Here is a 16,281-nt window from a genome sequence, read left to right on the forward strand (position 1 = left end):
TATAGGACTTTAAAAAAAGAAAGAGCTCAGAAGAGAGGTTTTAGAACAGTTTTGGAATTCCGCATTATGAGGGTCTTTTGTTCAGTTCTCTCCTGTTCTCCTAGTAATATCAAGATGTCATCTCTTCTTATTTTGAGTGTCTACTAAACTATAAACAGTCATTTTCTTTCAGTTTTATAATTTCTCAAGTAGATTTGTTATTGTTAGCGCAAAGAAGCCCCGAGGTGCAGAGGTCCTGGGTTAAATTCCAGCTACTGTCCTTCCCGTACAGAGTTTGTAATTCTCCAGGTGCCTGTGTGGGTTTGATCCCACATTACAAAATCATGCATGTCAAGTTGATTGAGGGTCCAAATTGTCCATAAGTTTGGATGTGTGAGTGGATTGTCTGTCTCTGTGTGCCCAGTAACTGGGTGGCAACCAGTTCAGGTGGGTGGCAACCAGTTCAGGGTGTCTCCTACCCACTTAACGAAGACAGCTCCAGCACCCCCGTGACCATAGTGAGGATAAGCGGTGCAGGAAATGGATGCACGCATAGATGGATATAGTAACTGGTCATCTGTTTTCAACAGGGCATGTCATGTTTATCGATGGTGAAAACTGTCCCTTGACATCTAAGGCAACTTTGGAATTTGGTATTAACAAAACGGCAGCTGTGGGGTGCCAGCTCAGGTAGAAATAAAGCTTAGTAATAACACATTTAATGAATGACAATTAATCCTAAATAATTTCAGCTTCTGGTACCATATTCATGATGAAAAGAATGCCAATCCAACTACACCTATTGATGTAATGTTGGTTCGAGGGACAACTTCTCACCTATTGCTGCAAACTGAGACTTCAACAGATGGATGGCAGAATGCCCGATATGTCATCGGGAATCAGCCTGGAGGGTACAAGGTATTAGCAAAATGAGATGTGTTTTACAGTTACCTTCTCACAGAAACAATGTTTTCCTGCAGCTCCAGTTTTCCTTCAGTTGTCCTTTCCTTCACTCCACGGATGTAATGCTGGATGACATCAAATTGGAAAAGTGTGCTCAGGGAGAAGTCCCGGCTGCTTCTGAGCAGCTCACCTGCCATTTTGAAAACAACATCTGTTCTTGGTACCACGACTACAGCGCCAGCATCCTTTGGCGACGTGAACGAGGAGGACTTGAATACCACGAAGGCAACGGTTTGTATTATGAGCTATAGGCTTTACTGTTCTTAAACTGTTACATAGACTTGATTTTTTACACCCCCCACACAGGGACATACTTGCTCATATCCAGTCAAAAAGGAATCAACATCTCTTCTTCAGCAAGATTAGTCGGCTTTGCTGTGGGTCAACTCATTTGCGTGAGCTTCCGTTACCACATTTTTGGCAACAGCATCGGTAGGCATCCTTTTTTGAATTTGGGGCAAGTAAATACTGTATACTATATATATATATATATATATATATATATATATATATATATATATATATATATATATATATATATATATATATATATATATATATATATATATATATATATATATATATATATATATATATATATATATATTCAGATTCAGATTCAGATTCAGATCTACTTTATTGTCATTCTAGTACACGTGTATACAGAACGAAATGTCGATGCATCTGACCCCCACAGTTTCCTTGAATGTACAGATATAAATAAAGTTGTATTGTATTTTGGCTACGTATAGTATTTTACCCTAGTGCCGATAGTGCAAGAAGAGTAGCTAACCAGATGTGCAAAATGGGCAGTCAGGTTAACAAGTCAGGTACACAGTAACACTGTAACATAACGCTGTAATTACAATAGTGCAGAGAGCAATGTGCAAGGAGTGGCAAGCTATAAAAAACTGCCAGTAGTGCAAAAAGTCAGATTAGCAGCCGTTTAGATTTAAGTTAACTATATGTTAGATTGACCATTTAACAGTCTAATGGCCAGGGGGACTAGACTATTGCGGAGCCTGGTGGTCCTGCACCGCACACTGCAGTACCTCTTCCCAGAGGCTAGCAGATATATATATATATATATATATATATATATATATATATATATATATATATATATATATATATATATATATATATATATATATATATATATATATATATATATATATACTTTTTTATTTTTTTTTAAACAGGCTCTTTGCTGTTCATCGTGAAGCGACCCAGCCATGCAGAGGACGTTGTGTGGATGAGGAGTGGCACTCAGGGAAACAAATGGAGATTTGCAGATCTGACTTTCTCCAGCCTCGGACCAGTACAGGTTCCTATTTTTCATAGCCTACGTTTTAATAATTTTGTCCCAAAATGTATGATACATTGTGCTACATTTGTATAGTGTATTGTTATTATTCAAATCTCCCTGCTCTACAATGTAACTGCAGCTGAGATTTCGCTTTGAAATAATCAGATCAGTAGGTCATTATTTTGCTGGTTATATAAAGCAAGTGTGTGGTTTTTGCATGGACAGAGGAATGTCTCAACCAATTTAAAAAAGTCATTGTTTAGTTCCCACAAATATTACGTGATCATTTAAATAAATTAGGTTATGCCCCAACCAATGCCAAAACCAAACCTACTCCCTTGATATAAATAAATCATTTTAATCAAGTCAAGTCAAGTCATGTTTATTTTTGTAGCCCTTAATTACAAAGAGTCTACAAGGGCTGCACAGACCATAGATTATTGCAAACACTATTATGACACCATCCCCTGATTTAAAACCTACATGAGGGCAAGGAAAAACTCAAAAACCTCAACATGAGGAAAATGAAGATACCTTGAGAAGGGACTGCACATGAAGTAATCCCCCTTCCAGGATGACCAGGATGCAATGGATGTTGCAATAATAAATAATACACAGATATTATCAATATAGTATATAGGTTATTCATATGATATAGAATATAAGTGTGTTGTAAGCCTAGATTTAAACATTTCCACTGAGGTTGCAGATCGAATCCCAGAGGGAAGAGCATTCCACAGCACCGGGGCCCCAATGCAGAACACTCTCGAACCTGCGGATCTCTTCCTGGCTCTTGGGATCACTAGTAGACCAGCATTTTCAGAGTGATGGCTCCGGACCCGAACATTGGGGGAAATTTAAATCTGAAAGATATGAGGGAGCAAGTCCATGCATGATTTTGGATTATACCAACAGAACCTTAAAATCACATCTTGAGCCAACAGCGAGCCAATGAAAGTTAGCTAAAATCAGGGTCATGTAATCAAACTTTCTTGTCTTAGTTAAAAGCCTCGCTGCAGCATTTTATACCAGTCAAGTCAAGTCAAGTCATGTTTATTTGTATAGACCTTAATCACAAAGAGTCTCAAAGGGCTGCACAGATCAAAGACTATTGCAAACCACAGACTATTATTACACTATCACCTGATCTAAAGCCTACATGAGGGCAAATAATAGACAGAGAAACAGATATTGTCAACATAAAATCTAGGTTATTCATATGCTATAGAATAGAAGTGCGTTTTAAGCTTAGTTTTAAACATTTCCACTGAGTGTTGAAGGCTCTTGATTTTGGACTTTTGGGGACCGGAGAGTAGTGCATTGCAGTAATTTAAAACTATAAACAAAGGATCCCAAAAAACAAATGTCCAAAAAAACGAATGTGGACTTTACTTTTAAACTTTAACATTTTATGATTTGTCTAATGTTGCCAATGAAAACTTCAAATCATCAAGGGGGGAAAATGGTCATACAACTGGAGGTAGGAATTTTAGAACAATAAATTAAAATTATAGTTTAAATTCAGCTACTACAATATCAACTGTAACCGGATCCCTTACCTGCCTGCATTGTTGAGGCCCTTCTACCTGTGGTGCTCCTTGGGCATGTACAGTCTGGTAGCACTCATATCTGACAAGGTTGTTTTTGTGTTTTGGGTTGGTAAAATCCCTTAACCACTAGGGTCATAGGTACACCAATTCCCATGGTGTGTCTTGAGCAAGTACAGCCTGGAGGCGCCCATTCTTCTACAGGCCAACAAATGTTTCCACCCGGTCCCGAACCAGGGACATTTCGCGTGCTAGGTGAATGGGTTGACCTCTGCACTACAGAAACTGGCCCCTAAATCAAAACACCTCGTATTTGAACCGCTCTATTCTGCCCAAGCTTAAGTTGTGCAATTAGACTAAACTTGCATGAGAGCACCTTTGCTCAAGACAGGTTTTTTCTTTGCTTTTACCAGTTCATCATTGAAGCTGTTGTCGGTGGTGAGCAAGGAACCATCTCCATAGACGACATCATCATCTCGAATAGTGATAATGGCTCATGTCCCGCTGAACGTGAATGCACCTTTCAGGGCTCCCTCTGCGGCCTGCAACCTGTTCCGCCCGCCAACTTAAGCTGGAGTCGAATCACCGGGACATCCCAGCCTGCAAACTCTTCAGGCCCCCACACGGACCATACTCTAGAAACAGAGCACGGTTAGAACCGAAGAACGAAATTTTCCAAATTTACTTACCAGAGCTGGCACCTCCTTGTAGGGTTTTATCTCAGTGCACAGTTATGGAGACACCCACCGGGTTCCAAAGTTCAAATGATAACTATGCTGATGGAACCCACCCCTGCTCTCGGTGAATGCTTAATGTTCTGGTACTACATGGAGGGAAACGCTGTGGGCCAATTCAACGTTTACATGCAGACCTCTGACACTCCTGTCAAGCTTATGAGCAGAAACGATGATCAGGGGACTCATTGGAGGCATGGAAGAGTCTCTCTACTTAGCCCTGATACCACTTATCAGGTAAAAATAGTCTATGTTTCTATTTATTTAAACAAGTATGGTCTATTATATTATAATTGTCAGGTAAAATATGAATAAATGGGTCAGTATTTAGAGAGGAAGCAAAACAGCAAAATTTAAAATATTGGAATCAGTCAACATCGTTAAGTGATCAACGCTTACGCAGAAGTAATTAAACACTTGAAAATACTAATTGATTTCGAAAATATTTACAACATGGTGTAAGCTGCTTTGGTGGTACTATTTTTGTTATTTTTTGTCACCTGATAGGTTATATTTGAAGCAATAGCAGGTAATGGGCAAAGACGAGATATAGCCATTGATGACATTACACTTGAGAATGGCATGTGTCCTCCAGAAGGTAAGGGACGCTGTGCAAACTGTAAATTTACACAATCGCAGCATTGTTAGCGTATTTTTTGTTCTTCTTCACATAGGTTTTTGTGATTTTGAAAGGGATTTATGTGGTTGGGTGAACAATGTTCCGACAGAATCCGAAGTCAACTGGGACTGGCTTTCTGGAAGCAGCAAAGGCTATCTTATCCCCAAAAAAGACCACACTACGATGACGTCTCTTGGTATACACTTATTCTTACAACTCCCCCCAAAATGATTGCTGTGCCAATACAGTAAAAATGAAAAGTTGATTTTAGCATGTTAGCAGTAGAAGTAAAATTGAAATGAATCATTAGATCATTAGCATTAAGAAGATTAAAAAAGTGATACAATATAGTACAAGTACATTTTAATTTAGTAAGGTTAACATAAAATCTCATAAACCCCGGAATATTCTACCTTGAAATGTACCGTATTTACAGTATTTGTCTAATTAGGTTTTACTTGCAATTCAATCGCAGCAGTGAGAGCGCAGGATTATAACCACAGGACTAACAATTATATAATTAACATACCAAAAGGCATTGGCTTTTATCTCATTATCCCATTACCTTGAGTAACGGTACCAGAGAAGAATGCTAATTTTGTTGAGCATTTTCAATTTTACATTGACGTATTTCTGTAACTTACAATGCTTACAATAGAATAGAAGAAGAGAATACAATGTATTAATATTGTTAATATTTGAAATGTACTACTAAATTAGCATTCATCTCTGGTAACAGCTAAAAATGGTGTGATAACGGTAATATGTCATTTACATCACCGGTAGTTCAGTGGGTAAAAATCAGTGCTCTCACTGCTGCAATATAGGTGAAGTGAAATAAAATTCAATACCGATTTCTATTAAAAAATTAGGGGTTGTGTTATACACGAATGTACGTTATACATGGTCATTTTATGCTTAGACAACTTTTGATTGATGATGAAAAGTTCTCGTTATCTAATGAAAAACCGTCCTCTTTTTGCGGCTTGAGGCCACTTTGTCTTCTACGGAGTCTTCAAGTCTGACAGAGAGAAGGTGGCACACCTGGAGAGCGAGTGGATGGAGGCTGTAGACCAAGCTTGTCTTGAGTTCTGGCACCGCTCTGAAGGCTGGATGGCCGACAGTAAGCTCAACTTATGATTGTAGGTCACCAATTCTATGTATTCCTTATGAGAGGACACCTATCGGGAGACTAAAGATCACAGGTCAAACATGAATTTAGTTTACCATTTGATACGTAACAAAGACAAGCTAAAATAGCTTCTGTATTAACCGAAAAATACAAGTATATAATTAAAAAATAAACAGTGTTCAAGAAATGACATTTTTTGTGTGAACTAATAAAATCATGAATTATTGTCATGAACCCGTTTTAAAAACCAATCCAGCGCAACCTGATCGAATCCTAAAAATGTTTTTCTGATTTTCCAGCTTCATCAGATGTCACACTGACTGTACTCCTGAACGAAACCACCGGCCCGCGCCAGATTTGGGCCACAAATGGATTGATCAATTCACATTGGATCCAAGATCTGGTCGATTATAGTGCAGAGGGTTCTCACCAGGTGAATTACTTGGGCATCTTAATATTTCTGTGCAACATTGTGCATGAACGATTAAGCTATTGAAACAGATTATCCTGCAAGCCAGCAGTCCGCCTTCGTCAGATTCAAGCTTTTCCCTCGATGATATCCACATCATTCGAAACAAGTCTTGTCATGAAATAGCCCCCAGCAGCACTCTGAGTCCAGCCACCACAACAACAGCAACTCCAGACGATAACATGCACTGCACCTTTGAACAAGGTTCAGTGACACAGCCACAGCTATAGTGATGAAACGTTAAACCTGTTTTCAGTATAAGTGTAAATAGTGTTTGGAGTGAGTCTGGTTTTGATTCAAAACAACCTATGTGTGTCTCAGATCTGTGTTACTGGCTCCAAGAAATTGATGATGATTTCAACTGGACCCTCAGCAGAGGACTGGAGGTGTATGGGCCTTGGGATGGACCTCTGTATGACCACAGTGTAGGAAATAACCACGGTACATGAAATTATTTTTTCTACTTTTGAGCTCTGGTTAATTCATAAAGGAGGAAATTATTCTGTGATTAAAATAACAGAGACAACAATCCAGCATCTTTAGGTGGTTTAAGTTGGCTGACTAAATAGTCTTCTTTGTTTGAGAATATTCCACCACAAAAACTGCATTGTGCTTTAGCAAAGTAGAAAATTAGCTTCCATCATGAGATAATTAAATCTTACCTCATAATTCCCATGTTATGTCATCACAAACAATCATAATTTTCTTGTGTTTTTTTTTATTTCGAAGGATCTTATCTACTTATTAATGGCTCTGGATTTGATAACGGAGAGACAGCAAGTATCTCAGCTGGCATCAACCATATGACGTCGCATATCTGTGTTGGGTTTTGGTATTACATGTTCGGACCTTCGGTTTCTGCCATTGATCTGCTTGTTCAGACTGTAAGTTTTTTTTGTTTAGCCTTTGCAATACTGACACCATTAAAATCATGTTTTGTTTTTTGACAGAAACATTCTAAATCACTGGTGTGGACTCGCAGAGGGACGCAGACTCCAGAATGGATCAACGCAGAAGTCACAATTGACATGGATGAAATTATGCAGGTAGCATTTAAGTGTGGACAGAGAAGATGGTCCATCCATCCATCCATCCAGCCATCCATCAATCCATTCACCCATCTATCCAAAGGGTTGGTTTCAGATGCAGTCTTTTGAGCACTGAAACCCACAAATTCCCCACTTTTGCCCCATTGTCAGGCAATTTTGGAGGGTATCAGAAGGTATTCCTAGGACACGTTGTCTCACCAGCATTAATTCATTCATTATTACTCTACTTCATCGGGATGTCCTGGATGATGCCAAGAGCTTCCTCTGAGAGTATACCTGTCCCACAATGTTGTTGCAGCGTGTAGCCCACAGCATACTGAAATTCAGAGACTTTAACTTAACTCTTTAACCTTAACTCATAGACTGATAGTAGAACTCAGCTTTGAGTCCTAGAAATGGTACCCCAAAGGGAGGCATGCTAGTCCAATTGAAAAGGTGTTCTAAGAATTTTTCACACCAACTCACAAAATCCCAGATTTAAGTCAAAAGTATTAATGCTCAGAAGTGGTTCACCAGTTACTACAGGAGCCCTGCCTTGTGGTAAGGGTCTGGATCTCTGCACATTTAACCTTAGTTATTAAAGCTGTCTGTTGGGAAAAAGATTGCCTACATAAAGGAATGAGCTTAAGCTAGTGAACATGGTTTATAAGTTCCAAAATTTCAATTTCAAGATATAGCAATAACAGTGAGAACGGAGTCAACAGCCACTTCCTCCCAACTGACAGTACTTGAGTGGCATTCTGCTACTTGACTGCTGCACCCAATACACACTGTCATAGTCCACACTATCTTCAGAAATTTTGACTCTTACAATAAAAGATTAGCATAATTTGTTTGTCTTCTAGGTGATTTTCACTGGCCACAGAAACAGCAACGGTGAGGGTTTTATTGCACTTGATGCTGTCACAGTGAGCAACGGGGCCTGCAAGAAGCAGAGTAAGGGGACATGGCCATTTCTCAACAAATTGCATACTTAATTCTGGTTTTATCAGTTTTATCAGTGTTTTGTATCTATTTTTGGCTACTAGAAATGTCGTATGTTTTTGTTTCCGCTCATATCTGTAATGAACTAATTCGGTTTTATGTGAAAGTTTTGCGTTTTTACGTGATCTATTCTATTGTCTCATTAGTGACATACTATTGCACCATGCTGACACAAAATATAATGTTTGATGTATATTAAGGTTGCATTCTTTTTAAGGTGTGTGCGGATTTGATTCTGACTTGTGTGGATTTGAGAACAATGTCGGTCACAATGGTCGTTGGGTGCGTGAAAGAGGATCAACAGACAATCTGGATCACACATATGGAAGTGTGAATGGTGAGTGAATACAAAAAACTGGGGCAATAAGCAAGCAAAGGTCATCACAGCTATAAAAAATGATGAAAAAACCTGATACAGGTTTGAACATTTTTCTACAACTTTCACTCATCAGGTTTATCTAAGGACAATTTGACTATTTTCTTTAGGTCACTACATGACAGCGTTTATGTCGAATTCTGAACAACCTGAGATTGCTGAACTTTTGTCATCTGACATCAATTCACCTACGGAGATGTGTGTTCGATTTTGGTGAGTCCTGTGATACTCAAATCGCAAAGCATAGTACACGTCAATAAACTGATTAATCATTTATTTTTGCTGATAATTAAGTTAAAAACAGACACAAGGAATTTGTAGTGTTCACTTTATCAACTGTTTTTAAATGTAGTATCAGTTTTAGTGTAATTTCTGTCAACTTGTTTTTGTTCAGTCAAGTTTTTTCTGTCCATAACTCAAGCAATTTATTTATTTTTGTCCAAGTTGACGTAACTTACTTTTCTAGTTTTTGTTAATAAAATTATTATTATTATTATTTTTAAATTATTTTGTACTTTATGTAATTTGTTATCAGATAACAATGCACATTTCGATTTGATCTTAAACACACGTACCATTTTTTTATCTTTGCAGCAGATTCAAAACTGTATTTTTACAAAATTATGACTTTTAACATATTCATAAAGCAAAATTTCAATTGGTTTGCGTCCAGTTAATGAACAACAATAATGTTTGTAGTTATTAGTTTACGAAAAGTTCCACCGGCTTTAATGCTGGCCATTTTTTTTTCTTATAGTTTCGTCAAGTTTTCATAAGCTTAAACATGTGTTAAATGTGACAGAAATAAATGTTTACACTTTTTTTTTTTAGAAAGGAAATTACAATTAAAGTAACATAGGGATGGTCGTTAGGCAGCTAGAGCTTCAATGCTACGGCCTACTTATTGTTCACAGAAGAGGGGATGACATTTCTTGTTTGGTAGAATACCAATCACTTAGACAGCTCTCATTACCGGACCGACCTGAAAATCAATGTTAAGATGCTCAAGTGCAGTGTGAAAGTTTTTTGTTATTTGAAAAATAGAAATGTAATTCAAATATTCACGCATAACCAATCCCTAACAGGTACCGGCTCCCAGAGAAGGTATCCAACAAGCTTTCCGTCCATGTGCGGAGTGAGGAAGTGGGTGAGGCACTTTGGGAGCGGTCTGGGGCTCCTTCTTTGGACTGGGAGGTGGCAGAGGTCACTGTATTCTGGCCAACAAAGTACAATGTAAGACCCTAAATTTTGGAAGTACTATAGAGTCGTAGTGTGGTGTCTCACAACTTACTACAGAATGTATACTGCCCTGTGTGTGGAGAAGTGAACTATTTGGGCCATTTTAGTTTGGTATGTTTGTGATTTTGGTAAGCACACTATGCCTCATTGTATACCTGCTACATCCCATTGGTGACCATCCCCCTTTGTATCGCAAATCTCTTTCTTAAATTTTGATTATTTGAGGTAAATCAATTCCGTTAAAAATAAAATGAAAGACACAACACAAAATATTATTTTCTCCCTTATGCTCTACCAAGGTGGTTTTTAGGGCATCCCACCAACGAGGCGCAAATTCCACTGTACAACTAGACGATTTTTCTATGACAAAAGGAGCTTGCTCTCCTGCGGTCAACTGTGATTTTGAATCAGGACCGTGCAACTGGGTCAACAGGATGACCGAAGATAAAAACGGTTGGGTGCTGGCAAGGGGCGGATTCCAGGGTCCACCCACTGACCACACAACCGAATCCCCACAAGGTAAATCCCGACTATTTAAATTAATGACTAAATTACATCATACACAGACAAAATTATATTTTTTTGTATATTCTACACTGTTTTACTTGATCAAAATATGATTTGTACGCTCTTTATTTGCAGTATTGATATTAACTATTGCGTGTCAGGTTGACTCAAACATCTGCTTGCTGATGCAGCAAGAAAGAAAATCAAACGAAGCAACAGATGATTAAATGTAGTCACAAAGTTCGTGATATAACCTTTACATTTACCGTACAGAACATCCTTTGGTCACCTCCTCCCCATCCGAAATGAACTTTTTGTGCATGAGTGTGCTATCATGCAATAATGCAATGTTGTAAGGTGCTGGAATTAGCCTTATTGATACAACAATTGTTGTGTGTTTGATTTTAGGCCTGTTCCTATTAAGTTTATCGCCACACACTAGCACCAATGTTGTTCAAATAGCATCAGAATGGATCAAACTCAAACAATCCACTGCCTGCTTCACTCTATGGCACTACATGGATAGCAGGTCAGCAGAAAACCAAATACACAACCTTTTTCTGACCGACTGCATGTTGACTTTCCTGAAAATGCACTTTATCTTGCTTGTTTCCTCGTGGACTTCCTCAAACTTAAAGCACAAAAACCTGATTCACCCAGTGCAAAACAACTCATTCTCTGGGTCACAGTTCAGTACATGGAAAATAAACACACAGAGATACACAAATAATGCATGAAAAATGACAGATATCTGAAAAATTACATTTTTTACCATTAAGGTATCATTTGTATAATCCATGTTGAAAAAGAAGCAAGATAATGTTTATGTATTTAACCTCTCATCTTACCCACTTAATGAGAAGATATCGTTTTTACTGAAAACTTTTAAACCCAGCTTAATACTTACAGTGTATATTTCTTCCAACATGGATTGAGTGCAGTAACTCCGGGGCCCTGAAAGTGCTCATTCATTCAGACCAGCCGGAGGATGAACTGATTTCCCAGATAAACAACGGTAGTGGTCGGGATTGGAAGAGGTTTTCTCAAAATCTGGAACAGAGCAAACCTTTTCAGGTAGTCACTAGTTAACTAGACTTAAATTATCCAGTCATTTCGTGTTTCAATGTTGAAGTTGATCTGTTGCAATATGTTCAGTTGTTAATTGAAGCACAGACCAACAAAGGAGGCTTCATCGCCATTGATGATGTCAGTCTGATGCCAGGTCCTTGTGAAGGTACACACTTCGGTTTGTTTATTGACTAAAGTAGGTCTCGGTATATTTTCAAGGTTTTGATTTCTTTTGTTGCAGACAATGAAACAACTGCGACTTTTGTTGGTTGCAATTTTGAAAATGGCACTTGTGAATGGGATGATGTCAGCGTTGGCCAGGGTCACTGGGAAAGAGGAAGGAATGCAACTGGGAATAATGGACCCACTGTTGACCACACACTCGGAACGGTACATGGTGAGGAAAAGCAACCAAAACATATTTCAATATTGTTTCTACTGGTGCAACATTATATACTGAAGGCCAAACAGGTTTGTCATTGGAATGATACCTTGGAGCAGGGGTTCTCAATTGCAACTATTGATGTGGATGATTGTTACAGTTACTTGGCTGATCGCTGGAAGAAAGCATCAATATTTTTTAGAAATATATGATTGGGAAATTCCTTGTGACGTCGTAACGATCGTCTTTATTAACACCTGCCTGAGTTACCTGGCACTGCTGGCATCAAACTCTGTATTTTCCAGGTTGGTATATGGCGATTACCCCAAACAACGGGGATCACATCAGCCCTGCTACCTTGCAGAGTCCCACCATGAAACAAACTAGCATTACCTGCTCACTCCATTTCTATTACAACATGTATGGAGAAGGTAAGCACCAGAAATGTGTTCTAAAAGTCTGCTCGGTGCAGTCTGTCTTCATTAAGGACTAAAACTTTTGCCCTTATGATAAAAAAACCCATTTCAGACAATGACGAGTTAAGGGTGTTGCTCAGTGAGAGGTCCCGCACAACTGTGCTGTGGTGGCAGTCAGGTGGAGGTGCTGATTTGTGGCAACACGGTGAGGTGTCACTAGGTAGGAGGCGTCAGGATTTTACCATCTTTTTTGAAGCCACCCGCGCTTTTGACAAGCCAGGCTACATTGCTGTTGATGACTTTAACTTCACAAGCTGCAAGCTGCCAGGTGCCTAAGACACAATTGTCATTTTTTAACTATGTTCACAGAATGATCACTAATTATGTTTTTTTTTCTCTAGAACCCAACCTTGTATGTCCTGAAAATATGTTTACTTGCAATAACAAGGCATGTGTGGAGAAGAACCAACTGTGTGACTTTGCTGATGACTGTGGGGATTGGAGCGATGAGAGAAATTGTGGTAAGATGTTTAAAAGGCCTTTCACTGTTTTTGTTCTTTTTGGTTATGCTGATGAAACCATAAAAAATGTGGAATTTCCAGGTGCCCCCTCCCGTAAAAACATTTGGAAGATCTAGAAAGTATTATGTTCATAGACACAAATGCTTTCTATACAGCGCTTGGAATGGATTAAAATGAAATTGTCTTCATTGTTATTGATATCATTGCGGTAAAACATTGAATGCAACAGGATTAGACATGGCACAGGGTGAACATGTAATAACGACTTTAAAGGGAAAAATGAAAGACTGTCAATGTCACGACCAGAACAGAATCAGGACCCAAATGCGCAGTATTAACCACAAGTTTATTGATAGAAAGAGGAAGGGCAGCGCCCGCAATCCAGTGCTCGCTGGACGCAGGAAGCAAGCCGCTAACACAATCGGATCGTGATCGGAATACAGAAGTGGATCTTTCAGAGCGGGAGATGGCGGCGTCGAGGACGGAAAAAACAAGTCGATAGCCGGGACAGGAGAGCAAAAACGTGGTCGGGATAAAAAACGAGTCGTAAGCCGGGACGCTAGAGCAAACGTGGACGGGGTCAAAAATAGGTTGTGGCCAGAGACAAACAGGGAGATCAGGAAGGGACGGGTGGAAACTGGATGCAAAAAGCGGACCAACTGGAGTCAGAGTCAAAGTGTTTGCCTTGTAGAGACAGAGGTTTGCTGACCGACTGACAACAGGCGAGTGAAAGGACTGGGCTTAAAAAGGACAGGGAACCAATCAGGTGGCCCGCAGCGGCTGGCGCCAACAAGCGGGCACAGGTGATACTAATCAATTCTTCTTTAGGGTAATACAATGTAGTGCTTAGAGGCTGGCCCATGTTATAAAAATAGTGCAATGAAATGTATGCAAAAACATAATCAGCAACAACAAGTCCCAAATAAGATACAGTATCTGTTTTCACAGTTTTGCGCGCTTATTCAGTGCAGTGATGGCTGTGGGGAAGAAATAGTCTCTAAATCTGTTTAAGTCTAAGTCTTTGTTTTAAGGCACCAGTAGTGTCAACCAGAGGACAACAGATGAATAAGGTGGTGGCTAGGGTTAAAAGCTGCATTGGTACTTTGTTTTGTTCCTGAGATTGTAGAACACGTACCGTAGATCAGGGTGAAACAATAATAGACCATAAAATGCATTTGTTTCAAAATTTACCAAAATCTTTCAATTTAAAAAATATTGTAAAACAAAAAAAAAATACTTAATCATTTCAAGTATACACAAAAAAAATCTATCAAAAGGAAACTTTTCGAGCACTATCAACTTTAAATGCTTGGAAAGTGACAACAAAAATGCATATTATCATCTAGCTCACATCAGCACATGGTACATAACAGCTAAATAGCCGGGTTGTAAATATTTGTGTCATTTGCAAGCACTTTTGGTCCCTGATGCTTAACTGCAGAGCAACAAGGTGTGACAGAGAGCTGCAGTTTTGAACAAGGCCTTTGTTCTTGGGCTCAAAGCCACTTGAGCCAACCTGGAACGAGATGGACCCGACGAAATGGACAAGAAGCCTGGCCCGCTGATGGACCCCCACGGGATCACACGCTCAACAATGCTGCAGGTGACTGAAGAACGTGCATGCACAAAAGCGTTTTGTCATCAGGCTTGGTGTCACGCTAACCGACTTTCATGTTTCTGTCAAATATAATTTTCTCAGGTCACTATATAACTCCAGGGACCCACCACATGGAAGAAGGGCAGATAACAGAGGTTTTCTCCAAAACGTTACTTCCTACTTCAAATTGCATGGTGGGTTCAGTTGGAAATCATTGGCTATTTTATAGCAATCCAGGTAAATTTTACCTGATGTGTTATTTGAAACAAATCATAAAGGTTGGGGAAAGTCACCAGAGCTTGTAAACTTCCACTTCGAAGTATCCTTAAACATTTAAGGATTAAACCCTTAAAACATTTAAGGATTAAATCCCCAATTATCTCTAGTGTGAAATCTTTCAATCAAATTTGGTGTCCACCCTTAATAATTCTAGCAATTCAATTCACGTTTTATGATGTCAAATCAATTCACTGACCTATGGAGCAAAAGTAAAATAATTAACTAATTTTAACATTCAGTCACTTATGCATTCAGCCATTTCTAATTATTTGCATTGTGCATGACTGTGTGTCTATGTAGATCCGATTCTTCTACTACAGTCTGCAAAACACTCGAGGAAAACTTTTAGTGCATTCCAGGAAGTTGCAGTCCGGTACAGATGACGCTGTCCTGTGGCTCAAGACGCCTTTCCCCAGTTTCAATTGGCAGAATGCGCAGGTCACCTTTTCCACCTTGGTCAAGTCTAAGGTGAGTTATGCTAGAGCTAAAGTTATTGGAATCTACAAATTACCACGTTTACGTTTTCTCATGCTCACTTTTTTGTACAAAAATTGATTGCACATATCCAGATAAAACTTTTGCTAAATGGTCCATACTGCTTTTTATATACCGTATTTTCCTCACAATGAGGCCCCCCTTCAAAAAATAGTCTTTTGTCATACATTTTTCATATATATGGTGCATTGGACTAAAAGGCTTAGAATTAAAACTACAGTAAGCATCAGCATTCGTTGCGCATGGCATATATTACTCCAATGATTAATCAGTCGAAAAAAGTTGCTCACCAAAATTGTGAAACATTGCAAGCAGTGGGAACTGAGCCCATGCCACAGCGGTGACAGTGCTGAAACATAATTACCTGACAACCAGTTGTATAGATTACACATGAAAAAGCATTCAAATTTTTGTCATTATGACACTATCTTGAGGATGTCAAAAACAAATGTTTGAGAATGGAGGAAAAACAAAGTCGTCCTGAAAGCAATGAATAAACGCAAAAAAGCAGGTCAAGAGAAATATATCTTTGGTGTATCTATTGATTAAATGGACTTAGCTTTTATTTATATCTTTCAGGACGTTGTTTCTATTTATCCCTGTTCCCTAGCATTAT

The 16,281-nt window shown here is 38.9% G+C and overlaps 1 protein-coding gene across 1 annotated transcript in view; it reads left to right on the forward strand.

Annotated features, from left to right (window-relative positions):
- The first annotated feature begins 569 nt into the window (after nt 1-569).
- Nucleotides 570-16,281, forward strand: part of LOC148373551 (MAM and LDL-receptor class A domain-containing protein 1) — a 48,461-nt gene continuing 32,749 nt past the window's right edge. The window contains exons 1-30 of the mRNA XM_088353421.1: nt 570-669; nt 732-897; nt 960-1,173; nt 1,249-1,374; nt 2,145-2,269; nt 4,212-4,449; nt 4,510-4,769; nt 5,040-5,130; nt 5,207-5,347; nt 6,143-6,274; nt 6,583-6,716; nt 6,785-6,956; nt 7,074-7,193; nt 7,482-7,636; nt 7,703-7,798; nt 8,647-8,737; nt 9,003-9,122; nt 9,272-9,374; nt 10,247-10,394; nt 10,700-10,919; nt 11,316-11,436; nt 11,849-11,981; nt 12,063-12,141; nt 12,217-12,372; nt 12,663-12,788; nt 12,886-13,101; nt 13,175-13,294; nt 14,745-14,897; nt 14,994-15,085; nt 15,471-15,638. Coding sequence (XP_088209547.1) covers nt 578-669; nt 732-897; nt 960-1,173; nt 1,249-1,374; nt 2,145-2,269; nt 4,212-4,449; nt 4,510-4,769; nt 5,040-5,130; nt 5,207-5,347; nt 6,143-6,274; nt 6,583-6,716; nt 6,785-6,956; nt 7,074-7,193; nt 7,482-7,636; nt 7,703-7,798; nt 8,647-8,737; nt 9,003-9,122; nt 9,272-9,374; nt 10,247-10,394; nt 10,700-10,919; nt 11,316-11,436; nt 11,849-11,981; nt 12,063-12,141; nt 12,217-12,372; nt 12,663-12,788; nt 12,886-13,101; nt 13,175-13,294; nt 14,745-14,897; nt 14,994-15,085; nt 15,471-15,638 — 4,308 coding nt within the window. The 5' untranslated portion in view covers nt 570-577. The remainder of the gene's footprint in view (nt 670-731; nt 898-959; nt 1,174-1,248; nt 1,375-2,144; nt 2,270-4,211; nt 4,450-4,509; nt 4,770-5,039; nt 5,131-5,206; nt 5,348-6,142; nt 6,275-6,582; nt 6,717-6,784; nt 6,957-7,073; nt 7,194-7,481; nt 7,637-7,702; nt 7,799-8,646; nt 8,738-9,002; nt 9,123-9,271; nt 9,375-10,246; nt 10,395-10,699; nt 10,920-11,315; nt 11,437-11,848; nt 11,982-12,062; nt 12,142-12,216; nt 12,373-12,662; nt 12,789-12,885; nt 13,102-13,174; nt 13,295-14,744; nt 14,898-14,993; nt 15,086-15,470; nt 15,639-16,281) is intronic.

This window comes from Urocampus carinirostris, chromosome 1 (assembly GCF_059441175.1).
Source record: "Urocampus carinirostris isolate Australia breed hairy pipefish chromosome 1, RoL_Ucar_1.0, whole genome shotgun sequence".
NCBI lineage: Eukaryota > Metazoa > Chordata > Actinopteri > Syngnathiformes > Syngnathidae > Urocampus > Urocampus carinirostris.